The sequence below is a fragment of the Entelurus aequoreus genome, linkage group LG20, assembly GCF_033978785.1.
Source record: "Entelurus aequoreus isolate RoL-2023_Sb linkage group LG20, RoL_Eaeq_v1.1, whole genome shotgun sequence".
In the NCBI taxonomy this organism is placed as follows: Eukaryota; Metazoa; Chordata; class Actinopteri; order Syngnathiformes; family Syngnathidae; genus Entelurus; species Entelurus aequoreus.
Genome location: NC_084750.1, coordinates 19,750,780 through 19,778,636, shown reverse-complemented (window position 1 = coordinate 19,778,636; position 27,857 = coordinate 19,750,780). Strand labels below are relative to the sequence as shown.

The 27,857-nt window shown below is 38.6% G+C and overlaps 1 protein-coding gene across 2 annotated transcripts in view; it reads right to left on the bottom strand.

Moving 5' to 3' along the window:
• Positions 1-212: 212 nt before the first annotated feature.
• Positions 213-27,857, bottom strand: part of tfap2e (transcription factor AP-2 epsilon) — a 28,016-nt gene continuing 371 nt past the window's right edge. Inside the window, exons 2-8 of one of the 2 annotated variants that reach the window (XM_062029606.1) lie at positions 27,549-27,596; positions 26,831-27,274; positions 23,085-23,139; positions 15,690-15,921; positions 9,850-9,968; positions 4,714-4,852; positions 213-1,131 (exon numbers count right to left, since the gene is read on the bottom strand). In XM_062029606.1, the coding sequence (XP_061885590.1) occupies positions 867-1,131; positions 4,714-4,852; positions 9,850-9,968; positions 15,690-15,921; positions 23,085-23,139; positions 26,831-27,274; positions 27,549-27,596 (1,302 nt within the window). In that variant the 3' untranslated portion in view covers positions 213-866. The remainder of the gene's footprint in view (positions 1,132-4,713; positions 4,853-9,849; positions 9,969-15,689; positions 15,922-23,084; positions 23,140-26,830; positions 27,275-27,548; positions 27,597-27,857) is intronic. The other variant, XM_062029608.1, reaches the window with a different exon arrangement.

Sequence of the window (27,857 nt, the reverse complement as noted above, 5' to 3'; positions counted from 1 at the left end):
AAATGTATAAACAATTGTGTAATAATAGTATTCGCTGTCAGAAGCGGCCCTCTGGGGCCAAACATAACTGCGATGTGGCCCTCGAGGGACTCGTAAATATTGTCATTACTGGGACAAATGAAAATAAACACGGAAGAAAATAAATAAAAGGCATTAAACCTTAAAACAGCCATAAAACACGTCCGTTCTTACTTTTTTAATAATATATTACATTTATGCTGTAATACAATAATAACAACAGTAATAACATGAATAATAATAATAATAAACATACACAGAAAGTACAAAATGATTTGCTCGTATTCTTAACTTCACCATTGGCGTCCATGCACCCCCTGGTTCTGTGCATGTGTATGAGTCCGAGGAATAGTCTCACCTGACTACACTAAATAATCCGACATTTGTGTATTTTGTCGCTAAAAAGGATGAAATGTATGATTTATTAGCTTATGGGAACAAAAAGCGCTCCCAGGATGCCTTGCAGCACTGGGTTTGGCCTTCCTCTAATTCATACACGTGCGCGGATGCAGGGGCCGCATTCATTCCAATGGGGGGCATGTGCCGCCAGAACACCCGCTCCTTCCCCACTCGCCTCCGTCCACGAAGGACACATGCAGCTCCACTCCTCACCAGCACCCTGCCAAGAACTACAAGTAGAAGTCTCCGGGACCTAAGTTGCCTCGGATATGGCTTTCGCACGCCTCCAAAATGTTCCAAGATCCTTTTCCATTGGAAGCTTAAAAATACTGCCGGTCCCGATGGTGCTACTTGCGAGGAGAGGTCCGTTTGAAGAGAGGTGTTTGTGGACACACATGACAGTACAGCTACCTCAGGCGAGAGTATCCACAGAGGAGTTTGTCCCGCGTCTATTTGCGGTGGTGCTTCATCTCCTTGTCGTGGTGGCTCTTCCCGCCCCCGTCCCCCTTGTCCAGCATTTTGATGGCCTCCATCAGGTAGCTCTGGAAGGCGGAGAGCGCGGCGCAGATGGCCGGGGTGCCGAAGCCGTGGGTGAGCAGGCTGAAGTGGGTGAGGCTCCCCTGGAGGCTGGGCTCCAGGCAGGGGGTGGGTCGGCTGCCCCCGAGCGGAGAGCGGTCCTGGGACATGAGGTCCACAAACTCCTTGCAGATCTCCCTTGAAAGGAAGGGGAGGAGTCAGACGGATGTTTCGGGAACTTATTCATACGCGTGGCATTGAAAACTGTGGCTGTAGGAAACCTACCGATTATTTTTTTAAACATGATTATCATTTCAATTATATAATTCATTTAATTTATACGTATTTCACATTGTTTTCTGCATGTAAAACTACAATTGTTTTTTTTAATTGCGGTCCTAAAAGTAACTTGTACGAGCATAAAGTTGTTGTTTTGTAAAGTTGCAGTGGACTTTTGTGTTTGGCACAATAAGGCTATGTTTGAATTTTGTGGGAACAGATAGCCCTATTTTGGAAAACACAATTGTCCACTGCAGAGGACGCTAAAAAAAAATAGCACTATTATGTAAAACGTAAATGTCCACTGCAGTGGACGCTGAAAAAAAAACAGCCATGATCTGTAAAACACAAACGTCCTTTGCAGAGGATGCTTAAAAATAGCACTATTATGTCAAACACAGATGTCCACTGCAGTGGACACTAAAAAAATAGCACTTTTATGTAAAACACAGATGTCCACTGCAGTGGACGCTAAAAAAATAGCACTTTTATTTAAAACACAGATGTCCACTGCAGTGGACGCTAAAAAAAATAGCACTATTATGTAAAACACAGATGTCCACTGCAGTGGACGCTAAAAAAAATAGCCTTAATCTGTGAAACAGAATGTCCATTGCAGAGGAGGCTAAAAAAAATAGCACTATTATGTAACGCACAGATGTCCACTGCAGAGGACGCTAATAAAAATAGCACTATTATGTAAAACACAGATGTCTACTGCAGAGGACACTAAAAAAATAGCACTATTATGTAAAACACAGATGTCCACTGCAGAGGACGCTAAAAAAATAACACTATTATGTAAAACACAGATGTCCACTGCAGTGGATGCTGAAAACAAAATAGCCGTGGTCTGTAAAACACAAATGTCCATTGCAGGGGATGCTAAGAAAATAGCACTATTATGTAAAACACAGATGTCCATTGCAGAGGACGCTAAAAAAATATCACTATTATGTAAAACACAAATGTCCACTACAGTGGGTGTTGAGAGAAAAAAATAGCCGTAGTCTGTAAAACACAAATGTCCATTGCAGAGGACGCAAACAATAGCACTAATACGCAAAACACAGATTTCCACTGCAGAGGACGCTAAAAAATAGCACTATTATGTAAAACACGGATGTCCACTGCAGAGGACGCTAAAAAATAGCACTGTTATGTAAAACACAGATGTCCACTGCAGTGGATGCTGAAAAAAAAATAGCCGTGGTCTGTAAAACACAGATGTCCATTGCAGAGGACGCTAAAAAAATATCACTATTATGTAAAACACAAATATCCACTGCAGTGGGTGTTGAGAGAAAAAAATAGCCGTAGTCTGTAAAACACAAATGTCCATTGCAGAGGACGCAAAAAAAATAGCACTAATACGCAAAACACAGATTTCCACTGCAGAGGACGCTAAAAAATAGCACTATTATGTAAAACACAGATGTCCACTGCAAAGGACGCTAAAAAAATAGCACTGTTATGTAAAACACAGATGTCCACTGCAGTGGATGCTGAAAAAAAAATAGCCGTGGTCTGTAAAACACAGATGTCCATTGCAGAGGACGCTAAAAAAATATCACTATTATGTAAAACACAAATGTCCACTGCAGTGGGTGTTGAGAGAAAAAAATAGCCGTAGTCTGTAAAACACAAAGGTCCATTGCAGAGGACGCAAAAAAATAGCACTAATACGCAAAACACAGAGTTCCACTAAGGTGGATGACAACATTTTTTGTACATATACTGCCAAACACAAATGTCCACTGCAGTGGACGCTGTTGTCAGGAGGATACAACAACTTCATTTGCATAATGTGGCATTTTTGTTTTTATTTTGGAGGAACAAATAGCCCTTTTCTGTAAAACACACATTTCCACTGTAGTGGACACAAAACAAAGTAGCCTTAGTCTGCCGAACACAAAAGTCCACTACAGTGGACGCTGGTTGTCAGGCAAATATAACAACTTTATTTGCATAATGTGACATTTTTTATTTATTTTGGAGGAACAAATAGCCCTATTCTGTAAAACACACATTTCCACTGTATTGGACAAAACAAAGTAGCCTTATTCTCCCGAACACAAATGTCCACTGCAGTGGACGCTGGTTGTCAGGCAAACATAACAACTTTATTTGCATAATTTGACATTTTTTATTTATTTTGGAGGAACAAAGAGCCCTATTCTGTAAAACACACATTTCTACTGTAGTGGACACAAAACAAAGTAGCCTTATTCTGCCAAACACAAATGTCCACTGCAGTGGACGCTGGTTGTCGGGCAAACATAACAACTTTATTTGCATAATGTGACATTTTTTATTTATTTTGGAGGAACAAAGAGCCCTATTCTGTAAAACACACATTTCTACTGTAGTGGACACAAAACAAAGTAGCCTTATTCTGCCAAACACAAATGTCTACTGCAGTGGACGCTGGTTTTCGGTCAAATATAACAACTTTATTTGCGTAATCGGGCTTTTATTTTATTTTGGAGGAACAAATAACCCTATTCTGTAAGACACACATTTCCACTGTAGTGGACACAAAACAAAGTAGCCTTATTCTGCCGAACACAAATGTCCACTGCAGTGGACGCTGGTTTTCGGTCAAATATAACAACTTTATTTGCGTAATCGGGCTTTTATTTTATTTTGGGAGAACAAACAACCCTATTCTGCAAAACGCAAATGTACACAACTTTATTTGCATAATGTGGTGAGAATTTTTAAATTTTATTTATAAAAATGTTTTTTGGTGGAACAGATAGTCCTGTTATGTCAACACAAATTGCCATTGCAGTGGACACTCACAAAAAACAGCCCTCGTCTGCAAAACATTGCAGTAGACACTGGTTGTCAGGCGAATGTAATAACTTTATTCGAATGAAGGGTTTATTGTTAATTTGGGGGGCACAATTAGCCATATTAGATAAACACAAATGTCCACTGCAGTGGACGCTAAAAAAAAAATATCCCTATTCTGCCAAACACGAATATTCACTGCAGTTGTCAGGAAAATATAACAACTTCATTTGCATGATTGGACTGTCTTATATTTTGGGGAAACAATTAGCCCTATTATGCAAAACGAAAACGTCCACTGCTGTGGATGCAAAAAAAAATAGTCCTCTTGTGAAAAACACAAATGTCTACTACAATGGACGCTAATAAATAAATCTATTCTGCAAAACACCAATGTCCACTGCAGTGGATGCTGGTTTCAACAACTTGATTTGCATAATAGGGATATTTTTTTAAGTGTTTAGGGGGGAAATAGCCCTATTATGCAAAACAAAAATGTCCACTCTAGAGGACAGATAGATTTTTGGAAATAACAGCTTCTCTTCAAACATCCGTCTTTTTGTCAATTAGCTAACTGATGGCCATTTACAGTATTTAAAAAATAAAATAAAATCACTACCTGTAATATTTTCCTATTACTTCCAATAATAATGTTCTGATATTATGTGTTCCTCAAATGATGAGAGCTGAGTGGTGCAAACTCACTTGGTGGCGAGCAGCATGCTGCGTCGTGTGGGCAGCTGGTCGGGCTCGCTCTGCCTGCACAGGTACTCGGCGGCGGCTCTGGCCGGGAACTCTGTCTCACACACGTACCCGAAATCTCTGGCCAGATGCACCGCCTCGCCTGGAGGGTGGAGCAGAGGACACATTGGATACTTAGCACGGCGAGGCGTGTCCTCCTGAGGACCAGCGTCCACTGCAGTGGACATTTGTTTTAGGTGTATTTCTTTTGTCAGAGATACAAAACCCATGTCCACTGCAGTGGACGCTTGTTTTTAGGAGGGTGTTTCCTTTTTCAGAGATGCAAAACAGATCACAAATGTCCACTGCAGCGGACATTTATTTTTGGTCTGTTTCTTTTGTCATAAACGCAAAACATATCACAAATGTCCACTCCAGTGGACGTTTATTTCTGTTCTATTTGTTTTGTCAGCGATACGAACCAGTTCATAAATGTCCACTACAGTGCACGTTCTTTTGGGTCCATTTTTTTTTCCCCAGATACAAAACAGACCATAAATGTCCACTACATTGGACGTTTTTGGGGTCTATTTCTTTTGTTAGAGATACAAAACCCATGTCCACTGCGGTGGACGCTTGTTTTTAGGAGGATGTTTCCTTTTTCAGAGATGCAAAACAGATCACAAATGTCCACTGCAGCGGACATTTATTTTTGGTCTGTTTCTTTTGTCAGAAACACAAAACCGATCACAAATGTCCACTCCAGTGGACGTTTATTTCTGGTCTATTTGTTTTGTCAGAGATATTAAACAGAACACTAATGTCCACTCCAGTGGACTTTTGGTTGGGGTCTATTTTTTGGTCAGAGATACAAAACGATTCACAAATGTCCACTGCAGTGGGCAAATGTTTTTGGTCAATTTCTTTTGTCAGAGATCCAAAACAGATCACCAATGTCCACTGCAGTGGACGTTTGTTTTTGGTCTGTTTGTCTTGTCAGAGATACAAAACAGATCACAAATGTCCACTGCAGTGGACGTTTATTTTTGGTCTATTTCTTTTGTCAGAAATACAAAACAGATCACAAATGTCCACTCCAGTGGACGTTTATTTCTGGTCTATTTGTTTTGTCAGAGATACGAACCAGTTCATAAATGTCCACTACAGTGCACGTTTTTTTGGGTCCATTTTTTTTTTCAGATACAAAACAGATCATAAATGTCCACTACATTGGATGTTTTTTGGGTCTATTTCTTTTGTCGGAGATACAAAACGATTCACATATGCCCACTGCAGTGGACACTTCTTTTTGGTATATTTCTCATGTCAGAAATACAAAACAGAACACTAATGTCCACTGAAGAGGACGCTTTTTTTGGTGTATTTCTTTTGTCAGAGATACAAAACAGAACACTAATGTCCACTGCAGAGGACGTTTTTTTTGTCAATTTCTTTTGTCAGAGATGCAAAACAATTCACAAATGTCCACTGCAGTGGACACTTGTTTTCGGTCAATTTCTTTTGTCAGAAATACCAAACATCACTAATGTCCACTCAGTAGACGTTTATATTTGATCAATTTGTTTTGTCAGAAATACAAAACAGAACACTAAGGTCCACTGCAGTGGACACTTATTTTTGGTCAATTTTTTTGGTGAGAAATACAAAACAGATCACACATGTCCAGTCCAGTGGACGTTTATTTTTGGTCAATTTGTTTTGTCAGAAATACAAAACAGAACACTAATGTCCACTGCAGTGGACACTTTTTTTTGTCAGAAATACTAAACAGATCACAAATGTCCACTGCAGTGTACGTTTTTTTTTCCGGTCTATTTGTTTTGTTAGAAATACTAAACAGATCACAAATGTCCTTTTTTGGGGGTGTATTTCTTTCGTCAGAGATATAAAACAGATCACAAATGTCCACTCCAGTGGACGTTTGTTTTTGGCCTATTTGTTTTGTAGGAGATACAAAACAGATGACAAATGTCCACTGCAGTGTACGTTTTTTTGGGGTGTATTCCTTTCGTCAGAGATATAAAGCAGCTCACACATGTCCGCTGCAGTGGACGTTTGTTTTTGGTCTATTTGTTATGTCCGAGATACAAAACAGATCACAAATGTCCACTGCAGTGGACGTTTGTTTTAGGTCAACTTCTTTTGTCAGAGATACAAAACAGATCACACATGTCCACTGCAGTGGACGGGTTTTTTTTTCGGTATATTTCTTTTTTCAGAGATATAAAGGTAGAAAATTGATAGATGGGATGGATAAAGCAGATCAAAAATGTCCACTGCAGTGGATGTTTGTTTTTGGCCTATTTGTTTTGTAGGAGATACAAAACAGATGACAAATGTCCACTGCAGTGTACATTTTTTTTGGGGTGTATTTCTTTCGTCAGAGATATAAAGCAGATCACAAATGTCCACTGCAGTGGACGTTTATTTTTGGTCTATTTCTTATGTCAGAGATACAAAACAGATCACAAATGTCCACTGCAGTGGACGTTTGTTTTAGGTCAACTTCTTTTGTCAGAGATACAAAACAGATCACACATGTCCACTGCAGTGGACGGGGTTTTTTTTCGGTCTATTTCTTTTTTCAGAGATATAAAGGTAGAAAATTGATGGATGGGATGGATAAAGCAGATCAAAAATGTCCACTGCAGTGGATGTTTGTTTTTGGCCTATTTGTTTTGTAGGAGATACAAAACAGATGACAAATGTCCACTGCAGTGTACATTTTTTTTGGGGTGTATTTCTTTCGTCAGAGATATAAAGCAGATCACAAATGTCCACTGCAGTGGACGTTTATTTTTGGTCTATTTCTTATGTCAGAGATACAAAACAAATCACAAATGTCCACTGCAGTGGACGTTTGTTTTAGGTCAATTTCTTTTGTCAGAGATACAAAACAGATCACAAATGTCCACTGCAGTGGACGTTTTAGTTTTTGTGGAGTGTATTTATTTCGTCAGAGATATAAAGCAGATCACAAACGTCCACACCAGTGGACGTTTGTTTTTGGTCTATTTGTTATGTCCGGTATACAAAACAGATCACACAATACCACTGCAGTGGACGTTTTTTTTTCGGTCTATTTCTTTTTTCAGAGATATAAAGGTAGAAAATGGATGGATGGATGGATGGATGGATGCGATGGATAAAGCACATCACAAATGTTTCCTGCAGTGGAAGTTTGTTTTTGCCCTATTTGTTTTGTCGGAGATGCAAAACAGATGACAAATGTCCACTGCAGTGTACGTTTTTTTGGGGGCGTATTTCTTTCGTCAGAGATATAAAGCAGATCGCACATGTCCACTGCAGTGGACGTTTATTTTTGGTCTATTTCTTGTGTCAGCGATACAAAACATATCACAAATGTCCACTGTAGTGGACTTTTTTTGGGGGGGCGGGGGAGGGGGGGTATTTCGTTTGTCACAGATATAAAGCAGATCAGAAATGTCCACTGCAGTGGACGTTTATTTTCGGTCTATTTCTTGTGTCAGAGATACAAAACATATCACAAATGTCCACTGCAGTAGACTTTTTTTTGGGGGGGGGTGGATATTTATTTTGTCACAGATATAAAGCAGATCAGAAATGTCCACTGCAGTGGACGTTTATTTTCGATCTATTTCTTGTGTCAGAGATACAAAACAGAACACAAATGTCCACTCAAGTGGACGTTTATTTTTGGTCGAAATGTTGTGTCCAAGATACAAAACAGATCACTAATGTCCACTCCAGTGGACTTTTATTTTTGGTCTATATGTTGTGTCAGAGATACAAAACAGATCACTAATGTCCACTGCAGTGGACGTTTATTTTCGATCTATTTCTTGTGTCAGAGATACAAAACAGAACACAAATGTCCACTCAAGTGGACGTTTATTTTTGGTCGAAATGTTGTGTCAGAGATACAAAACATATCACAAATGTCCACTGTAGTGGACTTTTTGGGGGGTGGGGTATTTCGTTTGTCAGAGATACAAAACATATCACAAATGTCCACTGTAGTGGACTTTTTTTGGGGGGAGGGGTATTTCGTTTGTCACAGATATAAAGCAGATCAGAAATGTCCACTGCAGTGGACGTTTATTTTCGATCTATTTCTTGTGTCAGAGATACAAAACATATCACAAATGTCCACTGTAGTGGACTTTTTTTTTGGGGGGGTGGATATTGCGTTTGTCACAGATATAAAGCAGATCAGAAATGTCCACTGCAGTGGACGTTTATTTTCAATCTATTTCTTGTGTCAGAGATACAAAACATATCACAAATGTCCACTGTAGTAGACTTTTTTTTGGGGGGCGGGGGGGTATTTCGTTTGTCACAGATATTAAGCAGATCAGAAATGTCCACTGCAGTGGACGTTTATTTTCGATCTATTTCTTGTGTCAGAGATACAAAACAGAACACAAATGTCCACTCAAGTGGACGTTTATTTTTGGTCGAAATGTTGTGTCCGAGATACAAAACAGATCACTAATGTCCACTCCAGTGGACGTTTATTTTTGGTCTATATGTTGTGTCAGAGATACAAAACAGATCACTAATGTCCACTGCAGTGGACGTTTATTTTCGGTCTATTTCTTGTGTCAGAGATACAAAACAGAACACAAATGTCCACTCAAGTGGACGTTTATTTTTGGTCGAAATGTTGTGTCCGAGATACAAAACAGATCACTAATGTCCACTCCAGTGGACGTTTAATTTTGGTCTATATGTTGTGTCAGAGATACAAAACAGATCACTAATGTCCACTGCAGTGGACGTTTATTTTCGATCTATTTCTTGTGTCAGAGATACAAAACATATCACAAATGTCAACTGCAGTAGACTTTTTTTTGGGGGGTGGATATTTCTTTTGTCATAGATATAAAGCAGATCAGAAATGTCCACTGCAGTGGACGCTGGTTTTCGGAAGATGTTGTGACGCGTGTGTACATGCTTTAAAACAAGCTTTAAAGTGTAAGAGTAAGTCAAGTCAGGTCAGGTGACGCACTGTGTGGTCACTTGCACTACTTAAACACTTCATTGCTCTTTGCCGCTCATGCGTGAATATTTCTGTGTCGATCTGTGACCATGTGTGTGTGTGTGTGGTGTGTGAGATTGTGTGTGTGTGTGTGTGTGTGATTGTGTGTGTCGTACCCTCCACCAGAGACGTTAGCAGAGTGACGTTGGCTGCCTTGCGTCGCCCGGCGGGCAGGTTGAGGCCAATCTTCTCCAGACGCTCTCTCAGACAGCGCCCACCATTCTTGGACTTTGCCCTGAGGGACGGTAGAGACAGAGCAGTTTATAGTGTGTGTGTGTGTGTGTGTGTGTGTGTGTGTGTGTGTGTGTGTGTGTGTGTGTGTGTGTGTGTGTGTGTGTGTGTGTGTGTGTGTGTGTGTGTGTGTGTGTGTGTGTGTGTGTGTGTGTGTGTGTGTGTGTGTGTGTGTGTCACAATGAAATCTCCTTATGATCCCTGTCAACACTCCAAAGTGTTTTGTACATTCAATGTTCCTGCCTGACCTTACCTGTTGATATGAATGTTAAAAAAACAAGATTTGACTTAAAGATGGATGCAGGAAGTGTGTTTGCACGACCAGGACAACTTTTACTTCCCTTCAGATGCTTTAATGAGCCATTCCATGCGCTTGCTCAATGGCCCCGAGGCGCTCTTTCATTAAACCGTTCCTGTTCTTGTGATTCGGTCCCATGACCCATTTTGGGTCCTTAGGCGCTGACCTCGCCGTTACTTTATTTTAAGTGCTTTTACTCCATAAAGACTAAGAAAGACCGCATGAGGGTTGAAAACAAAAAGGCGCGATGTTTTTGAGTCTGGCGGTCTCTTTTTTTGTATGAAACGTCCATTGTGGTGGACAACTACTCATACAACTTTTCATGATTCGGTTTTTCAACATTGGATAATATGGAAAAACTTTTGATGCCACACTTTTCATTGATGAATATTAAGTATGGTCCGTAGGTGGGGAGTTCAAACCCCGGCCGAGTCATACCAAAGACTATAAAAATGGGACTCATTATCTCCCTGCTTGGCACTCAGCTTCAAGGGTTGGAATTGGGGGTTAAATCACCAAAAATGATTCCCGGGCGCGGCCACCGCTGCTGCTCACTGCTCCCCTCACCTTCCAGGGGGGTGATCAAGGGTGATGGGTCAAATGCAGAGAATAAGTTCGCCACACCTAGTGTGTGTGTGTGACAATCATCGGTACTTTAACTTTATAATACTAGAATACATCATTTTATATGGAAAAATACTACTGGAGTTCTAATGTCCACTACAGTGGACATTGTAAAATGTGTTTTAGTAGCTTAAACAAATACACGAACCGCCTCAAACTATCAGGCAATTTTGCTCAAACAAACGTTACATTTCGTCCCTCTTGGCGGCACAACAGGTTTGATTCTTGTCGAAACATTTTGCTTTAGAAATGAAGATGTAAAAGACTTGTCCTCTACAGAGGACTAACATGCATTGCTAGTTCTCAGGAGACATTTTTGTAAAAACTACATCACGTATTATTACCATAACACGGGGCTATACAACAGACCGGTTCAGTAAAAAAAATATAGTAAAAAAAATATATAATAAAAACTGTTGTAGTAAGGGACTTGGGCCAGTGTAAACACATTGGAAGATCCTTGCCCTAAAAGTCAGCGTCCACTATAGTGGACACTTGCATTTTCCATAAAAGGGCAATTTTTTTTTCTGAAATGTGTAACTCTATGATACAATAAAATTAAAACAAATGTCCACTACAGAAGACGCTGGTTCTAAAAATAACAATAGTGGCGAATTTTGGCCCATATAACAATTAGTTTTTGTTGCACATGAGTAATAATTGCATCATGTTGCGTTCCTTCCCCCTGTTTCACAAGCAAAATGCCATTTCCTGGAATATTTCATTTGTTTCGTCGTGCATAATCTAATGCGTGGCTGTAGGCAACCAAGATGTATCCAACGTCTGATTTAGCTCCCCTTTAAAAGGTCATAACTTTATTCATATGAGCAATACTGAGCCTGTGCTGATTATCCAAAGTAGTGTTCCAATAGCAGGAGGGCTGAAAAAATGGGCCCCCTATTTCTCATTTATTTATTTATTTCAGGCAATGACATAAAAAAAATAATGATAAAAAAAAAAAGTACAAAGTTGACAACACATAATTATATAAATTAATATAGTGCAAAAGGTAATGTATAGTATGTAATGCATGTAAGGCTTAAGGACCTCATGTTTTTCTTAGATCTAGTGAAAATTTATAATAATCTGAGGGGTACCCCAATAAAAAGTTGTTTTTTTAAAAATGTGATTATTTTTTATATTTTTTTATTTATTTTTTAAAAAAAAAATTTTTTTTTTTTTTTGGGGTGGGGTGGGGGGGGACAGTGTCTGTTTCTCAGTACCTGTATTATAATTTCCCTATCAAATAAATTAATAAATTTTTATTTTTTTTTAATTAAAAAATTTATTCACAACCAAATCGCGATTCTTAAATATAAATATAAATCGTTTAATAATTTTTAAAGATCGATTTTTTTTTAAATTCATTTATTTTTTTCTAAGAATCGGTTTTTAAAAAGACCCCTTTAGGCTTTCTCCATGCTTACTGGCTGTGTGAATATATCATACGTCAGCAGCCAGAAGGAGGTTTTGTAACCTTATTTTGAAAAGTTGTTATTATAGATACTACAGTAAATAATACACTGCCAGAATCGGTTGGAATCAAAAATCGATTCTTAATGGAACCGTCACCCTAAGAATCGGAATGGGATCGAATTGTGAGACGCCCAAAGATTCCCACCTCTATCCAATAGGACCCACATTTTTAAAACCCGTGTTCTGAGCACAAACATGTGTGCCATTTTGTCCCTTCCTTCCTTCATCATACTCTTTTTTTGTTTTATTTTTTTGATGATTTTTTTTCCTAGTATGAACTATTCTTTCCCCACTTTTTGTCACGTTTTTGTCAGTGTTCTCCGGTGTTTTGTGTTAGTTCCTGTCCTGTGCTTTTATTTTGGCGGCTTTTCCGTTTTTTGTTGGTGTTTTCCCCTGTCTTCAGTCCCGGAGCATTTCCCCTCACCTGTTTTCTGTTTTGCAATCAAGACTATTTAAGTCGATTCTTTTTCTACCTTTGCTGTCGGGACATTGATAATATTGTTATTGTTTCATTGGACTACAGAAGAGCTGTTTGATGCTAAACCTAGTACGCACTACTTTGTGGACGCCATCAGCTCCACATTTCCCGTGAGTGTTTTGCTGGGTTTCAGCAGTTTTGTTTGGTTTTATTTTCTTCATAGTCTGTCGCGTTTTGTTCGTTTATCAAATAAATACCCCTTTTTACCTCACGCTCCTACCTCCTTCATCTGCATCCTAAAAACCACAGCAACCTCCGGCGTCTCCTATGACGCACCGTTTGTCAACGCTTGACACGTTTAATAAAATTCTGAGCATTTTTCTTGAACAATGCACTTTTATTTAATTAGCCAAACACAAAAATCATTGGTTAGCAGGATCGTTGCAAGGTTAGCTATTCTTTCCCCACTTTTTGTCACGTTTTTGTGAGTGTTCTCCTGTGTTTTGTGTTAGTTCCTGTCCTGTGCTTTTATTTTGGAGGCTCTTCCGGTTTTGTTGGTGTTTTCCCCTGTCTTCTGTCCCGGAGCATTTCCCCTCACCTGTTTTCTGTTTTGCAATCAAGACTATTTAAGTCGATTATTTTTCTACCTTTGCTGTCGGGACGTTGATGTTGTTATCGTTTCATTGGACTACAGAGGAGCTGTTTGATGCTAAACCTAGTATGCACTACTTTGTGGACGCAGTCAGCTCCACATTTCCCGAGAGTGCTTTGCTGGGTTTCAGCAGTTTTGTTTGGTTTTATTTTCTTCATAGTCCGTCCGGGCAGAGCCTTTCTCGTTGCTCTGGCGTTTTGTTCGTTTACCGACAAATACCACCTCGTTCTTCTGCATCCTAAAAGTCACAACAACAACCATGAATTGATTAACGTGGACCCCGACTTAAACAAGTTGAAAAACAACAGGAGCAGGCTGTTCTGAAAACATCCCATGAGGATTTCTCAGTGATGGACGCTTTTGACCTCCCCCCCTCCTCAACGACACCCGGAGTCGAACTTTTGCTTGCATGCAGAACGGCCCCAGGCCTATGGACACTACATCAACACACCCAAGACAATGGGCATATACACACCCAACCCCCCCTCTCTCCCACCCCACACCTTCACTACCGCTTGATTCCCCTTCGGGGTGTTGGACGGCCGGCAGCGCTTCATAGCAGCAGTCGACCTCCAGGGCCCCAACCCCCACCCCCTATGTTGCAAGTTGTCGTGATTAAATGTAACATGTTTATGTGCGCATGGCATGGAAGTTTTTTCCCACTCCAGACTAGGCCCCCTTAGGACCCCAGTCTAGATTGTATTTTTTTACTCATCTTCTTCCCCAGCCTTTTAGCTTTTCCCCACCTTTTACGGGGCGCCTCGTGGCGACCCATCAGCGTTCCTGTTCTGTACTGTTCTATCCTATCTAGAGATGTCCGATAATATCGGCCGATAAATGCTTAAAAATGTAATATCGGAAAGTATCTGTATCGTTTTTTTTATTATCGGTATCGTTTTTTTTTTGTTTTTGTTTTTTATTAAATCAACATAAAAAACACAAGATACACTTACAATTAGTGCACCAACCCAAAAAACCTCCCTCCCCCATTTACACTCATTCACACAAAAGGGTTGTTTCTTTCTGTTATTAATATTCTGGTTCCTACATTATATATCAATATATATCAATACAGTCTGCAAGGGATACAGTCCGTAAGCACACACGATTGTGCGTGCTGCTGGTCCACTAATAGTACTAACCTTTAACAGTTACTTTTACTCATTTTCATTAATTACTAGTTTCTATGTAACTGTTTTTATATTGTTTTACTTTGTTTTTTGTTCAAGAAAATGTTTGTAATTTATTTATCTTATTTAATTTTATTAATTTTTTTAAAAAGGACCTTATCTTCACCATACCTGGTTGTCCAAATTAGGCATAATAATGTGTTAATTCCACGACTGTATATATCGGTATCGGTTGATATCGGTATCGGTAATTAAAGAGTTGGACAATATCAGAATATCGGATATCGGCAAAAAGCCATTATCGGACATCCCTAATCCTATCCTATTCTATCCTATGCTTGGATGTACTTTGTGGACGCCGTCTTTGCTCCACAGTAAGTCTTTGCTGTCGTCCAGCATTCTGTTTTTCTTTACTTTGTAGCCGATTCAGTTTTAGTTTCGTTCTGCATAGCCTTCCCTAAGCTTCAATGCCTTTTCTTAGGGACACTCACCTTTTATTTATTTTTGGTTTAAGCATTAGATACCTTTTTACCTACACGCTTCCACCCGCTGTTTCCGACATCTACAAAGCAATTAACTACCTGCTGCCACCTACTGATATGGAAGAGTATAACGTGGTAAGTCTACCGATCTCCAGACAGTACAGACACTCAACAACGGTACATTATTTGCAGATTATAATTACTGGTTTGCAAAAAATATTTTTAACCCAAATAGGTGAAATTCCATAATCTCCCATGGCACACCAGACTGTATCTCGCAGCACACTAGCGTGCTGCGGCACAGTGGTTGAAAAACACTGGTTTAGAGGAACTTGGACCATTGTAAACACATTGCATTGTCATTTTAACATTGCTAGCAAACATAGAACACTGTGGTCCAAACTTGTGACTTACATAACTGAGGCGTTCCTCAAGGCAACCCTTTAAGTCCTCACCTTTTTGGCAGTTAATTTCATAATAAGATTTATGTAACTAAGGTGTTGCTGTAGCTCGTTTACTTCAGATGCAGTCATTCTGTTCAACTAGGTGTTCCTCAAGGTTCCGTTTTAGGTCCGCTTATTCAACTTCTATGCCCTTATTCACATTTGCGTGGTGTTTTCAGGGTTTAAGGCGCCGCCGACTCACCTGCGAAGGACTCCGCCCAGCAGAGAGGCGTTGAGGCACTCGGGCGGTGCGAGCCGCCGCTGCACCTCGCCGACCGTCACCTTGTACTTGGAGGTGGAGCTGAGCAGCGAGAGGCGGCCCGGCACCGAACAGAAGACCTCGGCCGGGTTGGACACGGCGCCCAGGCCCAGGCCGTCCTTGCAGAGGGACAAGGCGGACAGCGCCGAGCCGTTCAGCTTGGATGGGATAGGAACTGGAAAAAGCCAAAGAAGAAAGGAAATTACAAAGGTATTTATGGAATTGTTTATCATATTTATCTCAGTCCTGTTACCCTAACACAGGGGTGTCAAACGCAAATCTATTCCAAAGTGGGCCGAAACGGTAAAATCATGGCATGATAACTTCAAAATAAAGACAACTTCAGGTTGTTTTCTTCGTTTTACTTTGGCCAAAAATGAGATCATTCTGGATAAAACACTTCAAATTTGTTGAAATTTGTTGAATGTGCCTACTCAGTGGCCTAGTGGTTAGAGTGTCCGCTCTGAGATCGGTAGGTTGTGAATTCAAACCCCGGCCGAGTCATACCAAAGACTATAAAAATGGGACCCATTACCTCCCTGCTTGGCACTCAGCATCAAGGGTTGGAATTGGGGGTTAAATCACCAAAAATGATTCCCGGGCGCGGCCACCGCTGCTGCTCACTGCTCCCCTCACCTCCCAGGGGGTGAACAAGGGGATGGGTCAGATGCAGAGGACAAATTTCACCACACCTAGTGTGTGTGTGACTATCATTGGTACTTTAACTTTAACTTTAAAATTCTGAGGAAATTGGTGTAGTTTCAAAACCACAATGAGCTTAAACATGGTTTCAGTGTATCTACAAAGCCAGGATTAAACTTTTAAGTCCCAGTCTTTCTGGGATTGAACAAAAAACACAACATGTAAACTCTTCTAGGTATCAAATACCTCCTTTGTCATGTCCACGTATCAATCCAGAGCTAACTCAACAAACCGTAAGAAATGCAGGTAAAAACTATTCAAAAGTAGAGATGACCGATAATATCGGACTGCCGATACTATCGGCCGATAAATGCCTTAAAATCTGGTATCGGAAATTATCTGTATCAAAAAGTAAAATTTATGACTTTTAAAACGCCGCTGTACGGAGTGGTACACGGACGTAGGGAGAAGTACATACCCAGTCATACTTGCCAACCCTACCGATTTTCCCGGGAGACTCCCGAATTTCAGTGCCCCTCCCGAAAAAATCTCCCGGGGCAACCATTCTCCCGAATTTCTCCCGATTTCCACCCAGACAACAATATTGGAGGCGTGCCTTAAAGGCAATGCCTTTGCGTGCTGGCCCAATCACATAATATCTACGGCTTTTCACACACACAAGTGAATGCAACGCGTACTTGGTCAACAGCCATACAGGTCACACAGAGGGTGTCCGTATAAACAACTTTAACACTGTTACAAACATGCGCCACACTGTGAACCCACACCAAACAAGAATGACAAACACATTTCGGGAGAACATCCGCACCGTAACACAACATAAACACAACAGAACAAATACCCAGAACCCCTTGCAGCACTAACTCTTCCGGGACGCTACAATATACACCCCCCGCTACCCCCTACCCTAAAACCCCGCCCACCTCAACGTCCTCATGCTCTCTCAGGGAGAGCATGTCCCAAATTCCAAGCTGCTGTTTTGAGGCATGTTAAAAAAAAATGCACTTTGTGACTTCAATAATAAATATGGCAGTGCCATGTTGGCATTTTTTTTACATAACTTGAGTTGATTTATTTAGGAAAACCTTGTTACATTGTTTAATGCATCCAGCGGGGCATCACAACAAAATTAGGCATAATAATGTGTTAATTCCACGACTGTATGATATCGGTATCGGTTGATATCAGAATCAGTAGTTAAGAGTTGGACAATATCGGAATATCGGCAAAAAAAGCTATTATCGGACATCTCTATTCAAAATGGTTAAGTTCACTTTTCTGGTGTTTGACGAAGACATTTTGGGGCAACGAGGGAAGTGAATTGTGAAGTGAATTACATTTATATAGCGCTTTTCTCTAGTGACTCAAAGCGCTTTTACATAGTGAAACCCAATATCTAAGTTACATTTAAACCAGTGTGGGTGGCACTGGGAGCAGGTGGGTAAAGTGTCTTGCCCAAGGACACAACGGAAGTGACTAGGATGGCGGAGCGGGGATCGAACCTGGAACCCTCAGGTTGCTGGCAGGGCCACTCTACCAACCGAGCTATACCGCCCAAACGACGATGTGTTCGAAGCAGAAGACATAAAACGGCAGGTTTTAAGTTTCATGTGGGTCGAGGAGGAGGAGCCACAGTCCCCCTTTTACTGTGTACCTCTTGCTTAAACCGTTTGCTTGCCTAACAGAATTGCTATTGCGACATCCAGTGGACACATTTAGAACAGCAGTTTTTTTCCTCCCCCCCCCAAAAAAAAAGCAGCTAGTATATTTACAAGGCAAGGCAATATCGCAACAAATCCTTTCTCAGCGTCAACGTTAGCGACGATGCTAGCACTAGCATAACATGAGAGGTCCGCCACCAGTCAGGATGGGTAGCTTTAACATTTGAACTGATACGATACCAACTGTTGATACATTTGTGTGTGTTCATGTTAACTGTTGGTTTGTTTAATGATAGTTACAAGTATGCATTTATTTTAGTTTGTCCAAGGTGTGTTGCTGTAGTCAGAAAGTAGTCTTTGCCATTAATAACTAAAGGCTTAGTGGCCACATGCGTGGACAGCACCTTTTAGCTCTTATTTCCAAAATTGTGTACACTACTGAATTGGGGTATTATGGCCACTTATGTGGACACTTATACTGCCATCTGGTGGTGTCAGAAGAGTATAACATACAATGGAATTTGGGGAAAAAAAGTGTAAAAATAAGAATTAGCATGTCACTAAACATGAAGTACACATTTGTGTACTTATGGACTAAGTACATCATATCAAAAGATGATTCTTAGTTTTTATTCTAATTAGGGTCCAATAATCCCAAATAGCAAAGAGAAATTAAAAAAAGCATGTAAACAAACAGCTTAAGAGGTTAAGTTGAATGTGCTAGTCTTGTCGTTTGTTGAGCCCTACAAAGTATTTACAGTAAGTATTGTGTTTCCGGCTGTCTGATTGTATCGTGCATCTTTGTAACATCGGTAATGCTAATCAGTAGCATGTCTATGGCAAATCCAATGTAAAGTAGCATTGGGCTAACACGTTTTGGAAAAGCTGTGCCTGACTTTCCAGGGCTTGCTTTTCTTGCCGTGGAAAAGCGAAAACATACATAAATATAACACAATACATAACAGTACCTAGAAGCTGTCCGCTATGAACACGCTTGTTTGCCCGCCAAGTGCTTGAGCCGGTCTGTAACCGAAAATGATTGCACTGTACTTTTAAAAACAAAAATGCAGTTAAAAATAATTTTCATTTTAAGTTGTTTCTTGCTACCTATTCTTGTTTTGTTATATTCTGTCTTGGTCATGCTGTATAATTTTAGGTCAGTTTTATCTTCTTGTGGAGTTTGCATGTTCTTGCCACACTTGTGTGGGTTCCCTCCACGGGGTTTTGCTTCCTCCCATGTCCCAAAAAACATGTTGTGGCGCCTCGAAATTGTCCAAAGGTGTGAGTGTTTATGCCGGTTGTTTTATATGTGCTTTCGGGATTGAGACCAGGGTGACAAAAGTGAGCTGGGATAGGCTCCAGCTTCTCACCCGTGACCATTCAGAATAAGGACAAGCCGGATAGAAAACTGAGAGGTTATCGGTAGTGACCAAAGTCTGTCTCATTCACGTAAAATCAATCGGTGTTCATTTTGATACCTTTTGTTGCACGTTGCAGCACCGGCTCAAGCATTTGTCCGGTAAACATGCAGCTGAACAGTACAACAAAGTGCAACAGTATGGCTCCAAATTTCAAAATGTGCAAGCTCGATGCTAATTTACATGCGATTTGTCATAGACATGCTAAAGATTAGCATTATGATGTCGATTTCAACACCTCCAAATTTGGTATTGAGAACTACAATTAAGATGCACGTTACAAACAAACAGCTGGTGTGTGATAAATACAATATTTACAGTATAAACACTCTGTGGGACTCAACAAAAGACAAGAGTGGCATTCAACTTAATGGCAAAGACTACTTCCTGACTATAGAAACTCACGTAGCACAAACTGAAATGAATGCATACTTGTTGTTAATATTATTAAACAAATCAACATTTAATATGAACGCACACAAAAGTACCAAAAATGGGTATATCAGTTCCAAAAGAGGACCAGCCTGGACACCAGCATTAGCGACTTTACATGGCGTTTTCAACACCTCCAAATTTTTCAAACGAGAACCACAACTAAGATGCACGTTACAATCAAACAGCTGCTGTGTGTGATAAATACAATGTTTACAGTATAAACACTTTGTGGGACTCAACTAAAGACAAGAGTGGCATTCAACTTAAGGGCAAAGACTACTTCCTGACTACGGAAACTCACATAGCACAAACTGAAATGAATGCATACTTGTTGTTGATATTATTATTAAACAAATCAAAATTCATTATGAACACACACAAAAGTACCAACAATTGGTATGGTATCAGTTCCAATGTGAAAGCGACCCATCCCGACTGAAAGCGGACCAGCCTGGACACCAGCATTAGCGATATTACATGGCGTTTTCCACAACTCCAAATTTGTTTACAATCAAACAGCTGGTGTGTAATAATAAGTACAATACTGGCTCATGGGGCTCAAGAAAAGAAAAGACGGCTGGCATACTCAACTTAATGGCAAAGACTACTTCCTAGTAGTGCATTAACTACTGCCATCTAATGTATTGGGACTGCAACTGCATGCAAAGTCTATTACAAAACCCAAAACCAGTGAAGTTGGCACGTTGTGTAAATGGTAAATAAGAACAGAATACAATGATTTGCTAATTCTTTTCAACTTATATTCAATTGAATAGACTGCAAAGACAAGATATTTAATATTCGAACTGAGAAACTTTTTTTTTTGTTGCAAATAATCATTAACTTTTAATTTAATGGCAGCAACACATTGCAAAAAAGTTGTCACAGGGGCATTTTTACCACTGTGTTACATGGCCTTTCCTTTTAACAACACTCAGTAAACGTTTGGGAACTGAGGAGACACATTTTTTAAGCTTTTCAGGTGGAATTCTTTCCCATTCTTGCTTGATGTACAACTTAAGTTGTTCAACAGTCCGGGGTCTCCATTGTCCTATTTTAGGCTTCATAATGCGCCACACATTTTCATTGGGAGACAGGTCTGGACTACACACAGGCCAGTCTAGTACCCGCACTCTTTTACTATGAATCCACGCTGTTTTAACATGTGGCTTGGCATTGTCTTGCTGATATAAGCAGGGGCGTCCATGATAACGTTGCTTGGATGGCAACATATGTTGCTCCAATACCTGTATGTACCTTTCAGCATTAATGGTGCCTTCACAGATGTGTAAGTTACCCATGCCTTGGGCACTAATACACCCCCATACCATCACAGATGCTGGCTTTCCAACTTTGCGCCTATAACAGTCCGGATGGTTCTTTTCCTCTTTGTTCCGGAGGACACCACATCCACAGTTTCCAAAATTAATTTGAAATGTGGACTCGTCAGACCACAGAACACTTTTCCACTTTGCATCAGTCAATCTTAGATTAACTTGGGCCCAGCGAAGCCGGCGGCGTTTCTGGGTGTTGTTGATAAATGGCTTTGGCTCTGCATAGTAGAGTTTTAACTTGCACTTACAGATGTAGCGACCAACTGTAGTTACTGACAGTGGTTTTCTGAAGTGTTCCTGAGCCATGTGGCGATATCCTTTACACACTGATGTCGCTTTTTGATGCAGTACAGCCTGAGGGATCGAAGGTCACGGGCATTCAATGGTATGTGCGGTGATTTCTTCAGATTCTCTGAACCTTTTGATGATATTACGGACCATAAATGGTGAAATCCCTAAATTCCTTGCAATAGCTGGTTGAGAAATGTTGTTCTTAAACTGTTGGACAATTTGCTCACGCATTTGTTGACAAAGTGGTGACCCTCGCCCCATCCTTGTTTGTGAATGACTGAGCATTTCACGGAAGCTGCTTTTATACCCAATCATGGCACCCACCTGTTCCCAATTAGCCTGTTCACCTGTGGGCTGTTCCAAATAAGTGTTTGATGAGCATTCCTCAACCTTTTTTGCCACTTGTGCCTGCTTTTTTGAAACACGTCGTAGGCATCAAACTCCAAATGAGCTAATATTTGCAAAAAACAACAAGGTTTTCCAGTTCGAACGTTAAATATCTTGTCTTTGCAGTCTATTAAATTGAATATAGGTTGAAAAGGATTTGCAAATCATTGTATTCTGTTTTTATTTACCATTTACACAACGTGCCAACTTCACTGGTTTTGGGGTTTGCACATAATATTTGCAAATGAAACTCGGAAGTGTAAGAAAACAAGACAACAACTGGACAGCAAAGGTAAGTGTTAATGATAAAGAATGTTTTTTTTAATTGGATTCCAATTACCATTGGAAAACACACAAAAGTATCCAAAGTTGCTACCGTTGAGTATCGGCATTGATTTACAGGTAGTGGGAATCGGTACTGTATCAATTCAAATCCCTATCCCAATGGAGCTAAAGGGGGTCTCGCTCAGGGTGTTGTTTGATCTAGAAGCTTGGAATCTTTTGTTCCATTCATAGAAAAAGTCATGTAGCAGGGCTGTCAAAATGAACCCAAATGATTGGAGGAGCAAAAACGACCCTTTTGATGGTGAATTTAAGAACAAATTCCAAAATGAACACACGGTGACGACATTTTTCCTTTTCCTTGGACTCAAGTTTCACTTCCATACAGTTTGTCCCCACGACTTGACTCCTCTAATGGCGCCCATGTGTCTTCTCTAAAATACTGCTGCTCACTATCTCTAATATTATATTAACACCATCCAGCTCTTGCTAAATTTCCCCTCAACTCTGCTTTTATTATCTCCCTCTTTTTTTCCCCCCCGCCTCTTCTTTGGCCCACTTCTCTTTTCCTCTTCCCTTTAATCCCCCCTTCTCTCCCTCTCTCTCATATGACCATGAACAGTTCATTAAGAATGTGTGCCTTTGGGGTGAAAGTCTGCAGCTGAGTATTAGAGGACTTCTTGACTTCAAATGAAATAGCAAAACAGAATTATTTATAGTGTGTGTGCGTGTGTGTGAGTGTGTGTGTGGTGTTGGAGCTGCCTTACTATAAACACAAAAGGCCCTTCAGCATGTATAGCACCATCCTATATAGGTGGGCACAAACGTGCACGCTCCATCTTTCTCCTCACACACACTGAGCGTTACCTTTTTTAATGACAGAGTGGTCCAGGATGCCCAAGGCTGATCCTTCCTCCATTCCCTGTGTCAGACAGACAGTCACCATCATTTATCCACTGCAGGCCTTATGTCGCGCATGCACACACACTTTTGGATTCTTTTTTTTTTTTTTTCTCCAAAATCCACATGTAACTCAATATGCAGCAAACCATTTAATGATGTGCAGCAAAAACTTTCATTATTACAATTGACTGTATTTTTGAAACTTTTTTTCTGTGCCAAAAAAATAAAGAAATAATAAAAATCAATAAAAATATTTGTTTACATTGTAAATTGATGCTATATATATATATATATATATATATATATATATATATATATATATATATATATATATATATATATATATATATATATATATATATATATATATATATATATATATATATTTTTTGTTTTAAATAATTTATAAATGAGAAAAGATTTGCGAACCAAAATAATTTTAAAACCAAAATAATGGACATCAAATAAGAAAAAAATAAAATAAAATATGTAATTAAAAAAAAGAAAAGAATTTGAAATAAAAAAATATTAGCAAAAAAATAATGTAAAACCAAAATAACGGACATCAAATAAATAAAAAAAAACAAATCTGTAAACAAAAATAATGAATTTAAAATGAAAAAAATTGGCAAAAAAAAAAAAAAAGATTGTAAACTCTAAATAATGGGCATCAAATAAATAAATAAAAAAAATCTGTAAACAAAAATAATGAATTTAAAATGAAAAAATATTAGCAAAAAATAATTATTGTAAAATCTAAATAATGGACAACAAATCAATTAAAAAGAAAATTAAAAAATCTGTAAACAAAAATAAAGAATTTAAAATGACAAAATATTAGTAAAAAAAAAAAGTAAAACCAAAATAATGGACATAAAATAAATTTAAAAAAAATAAAAAATCTGTGAACAAAAATAATGAATTTAAAATGAAAAAATATTAGCGAAAAAAATATATAGTAGAATAAATAAATAAAAATAATAATCTGTAAACAATAATAATGAATTTAAAATAAAAAAAATATTAGCGGAAAAAAATTGTAAAACCAAAATAATGGACATCAAATTAATTTATATATATATATATATATATATATATATATATATATATATATATATATATATATATATATATATATATATATATATATATATATATATATATATATATATATATATGTAAACAAAAATAATTAATTTAAAATGAAAAAATATTAGCAAAAAAATAAAATCTGTAAAACCAAAATAATGAAATTCAAATAAGAAAACACTTTAAATATATAATATTATGTATTTGATAAAAAATGCAAACTAATTTATTTTTATTTTTAATTGAAGTACTCTTTTTGTTACATTTTTTTCTGTGAAATCCTTATTTTGTTTACTTATTTGGGACTTTTATAGACTGGGTATCTCTTATTGTTCAGTGGGTGGTACTGTTATTAGTTATAATCTTGTTGAATTATTTAGCTTTCTTTTTTTTTTTTTTTTTTTTTTACTGTTGTGAACCTGCTCCCAAAAAGTCAAATAATACTTAATTTCGGTAACAAAGCAGCGGATGAAGCGACATTCTCCTTTTGTGTGTCGGCTCAGAAGTTGCATGAATCAAATAAAGATGGCAGGCCCCCGTTTAGCAGCGACATGCCCGCCTTGACTCCTTCTTCTCCTGCCTGTCCTCCTAATAATGAGCATGCACATCAATTGGTCTCGCTGTGTTTGTGCCGCACTCTCACAAGGCAGCAAACAGCGTCTGCAGCCTGCACCTGCTGCATGACTGCAGCTCAATAAAGCTCACAAACTATTCTTCTGGCAAGAAAGGGAGGAAAAGCTGCAGACGGCAAAAGGGGAGTCACTTTGTTTTATGCGCCACGTGGAAAACAAAACAAAAAGACAGACTCCACGAAACTCAATATTAGCATCATTCTTTATCTGGGGTTTCATCACAATTTAAGCACGTCTAAAAATAAAATATTCAAAGGCCATTAAATAAGTTGTTTAAGTCTGACGAAAAAAACGACGTTATTAAAAATAATGATTATTTTTAAGCTTGCATTTGATCAAACAAAAGTACTTTTTGTTCGTTACAAAATGTTAACACATAGTTTATCTTTTTAGCATGCAGTGATACCTAAAAAATACTATTTTGGTGCACAATGCGAAAACAATTTGACAGTCTTGTACAAGGGACAAGCGGTAGAAAAGGGATGGATATACCATTATTGAACATAAAGTGTGATGATTGCAATTATTTTGTCCAGCAAGGACAAATGACGTTGTGTCTAAATACAAATATAATTTTGATTATTGTATTTATGTCATTTTTTTAAATGACTCAAAAATGTTATGGAACAAAACATTTTCCATCAAAACATATTCTACTAAGAATCATTGCTATTTCTAAGTGATGACATTTTTTAAATGACTTAAAAATATTATGGGGAAAAATGCATTTTCTGTCCAAACATGCTTACTTTTCACTGCCCATTATTATTAATTTGTAATTATTTGTAATTAATCAGCTTATTTATCAGCTCATTCTCACATTTTCTTAAACATAATTTATATTCTTTAATTATTACTTCTTTTTTTTTTAAGTAACACCCTTTTTTAAAAGACTTAAAAATATTATGGAGGAAAATACATTTTCTGTCTAAACATGTTCACGTTTTAATGCCCATCATTATGATTTGTAATTATTTGTAATCAATCAGCTTATTTATCAGCTCATTCTTACATTTTCTTAACCATAATTTATATTCTTGAATTATTACTTTTTTTTTAAGTGATACCCTTTTTTAAATTACTTAAAAATATTATGGAGAAAAATAAATTTTCTCTCTAAACATTCTAACGTTTTATTGCCCATGCATCATTATTATTATTTTTAATTGTTTGTGAATAATCAGCTTATTTATCTGCTCATTCTCACATTTTTCTTAAGCATAATTAATATTATTTAATTATTACCTTTTTTTTTTTTTTAAGTGATACCCTTTTTTTTTAAATATTATGGGGAAAAAATGCATTTTCTGTCTAAACATGCTTGCTTTTTATTGCCCATCATTATTATTTGTAATTAATCAGCTCATTTATTTGCACATTCTCACTTTTTCTTAAGCATAATTGATATTCTTTCATTGTTACCATTGTTTTAAGTGATACCCTTTTTTAAATGACTTAAAAATATTATGGGAAAAAATGCATTTTCTGTCTAAACATGCTTATATTTTATTGCCTATGCATCATTACTATTTTTAATTACTTGTGATTAATCAGCTTATTTATCTGCTCATTCTTACATTTTCTTAAGCATTAGTAAAATTATCTAATTATAAACATTTTTTTAATTGATGCCCTTTTTTTTTTTAAAGACTTTTAAACAAATATGAGAAATCGACATTTTGTGTTCAAACAAACTTTATTAAAATCAAGCAAGAGACGGTAATGTTATTGTCAATATTATTATTATTATTATTATTATTATTAAATTATTATAATCGAGTGGTGCCTTTTTTTTCAATGACTTTGAACAGTTTGTATACAAATGTTAGAGGGAAATTAAATACATTTTATTAATATTAAGCAAGTGGTGAACATTTTGTATAATCCTTTTTATGAACTTTTTTTTTATTTTAAAGAGGACATGCAGGATAAAAATGCCATTTTTGTCACAATAATTTTGACATCAAGTATTTACATGCCGGAGCTCACCTGCAGGTCATCCAGGCCGTGATGTCCCAGGTGCATCCCCAGAGGACCATCCCCGAGAGCGGCACCCCCGTCCCCGAGTCCGTGCAGCAGGCGGGGGACCGCCGCGTACTCCCGCCGGGGGTCGAGCCCGAGAGCCCGGTGCGTTTGCGACAGGAGCCCCCCATCCTCGGAGCGCGACCTCTGGGAGTGCCACGCCGCCTGCTGGTGCTGATGGATGGCGTTGATGGAGGGGTAAGGGTCCGACAGGTGGGAGTAGGCCGAGTCCTGACTCTGGGAGTAGGACAGGGAGGACTGCGGGTACGGGGGAGGGAAGTACGGAGGCTGGAAGTCGGAGGCCGGAGTGTGGCACAGCGGGGGCGCCGAGGAGTAGGCGGCCTGGTTGAGGGAGGACAGTTGGGAGAGACGCCCGCTGGGCGAGGAGCTGCTAAGTCCGTCTGCGCGGTCCTGCAAAAACACACAATTAAATCAGATTTTGTTTGCAATATTATCAAAAAAACATTCATAAAGTCATGCACAATTAAGTGAGGCTCGTTCTGACACTTTTTTTTTTTTTTTTAAACAATGAGACCCCTATAGACAAACTCCATGCACCCTTCTCCAATTTTCACAATAAAACAGCTGCAGATTAAAAAAAAATATTTTTTTTAAAACTTATTTTGCAGCTTATTTCTGCATGCAAGTGCACAAATGCAAGACAAACAATCAATGCCACACTTACCATTGCCGAATATGTGTGTATTAACATCTGGACCCCCTCGTGACACCCCTAATAATAGTCAAAAAAAAAATCAACCGGATGTTAAACCTTCCAAGGTGTCGCCAAAAAAGCTCCGAGATGTCATCCAGGTTATTTTCACGACTCCATGACTAATAATAATAATAATAGTAATAATAATAATAGGATTTATTGACTTTTGTTTGGCTGCACACACACACACACACACGCACACGCACAGGGCACACGCACGGAGGATGCTCCATGAAGGCTACTTATAGGTTTGGTGCAGCTGCTGGAATAAGGGGAGGG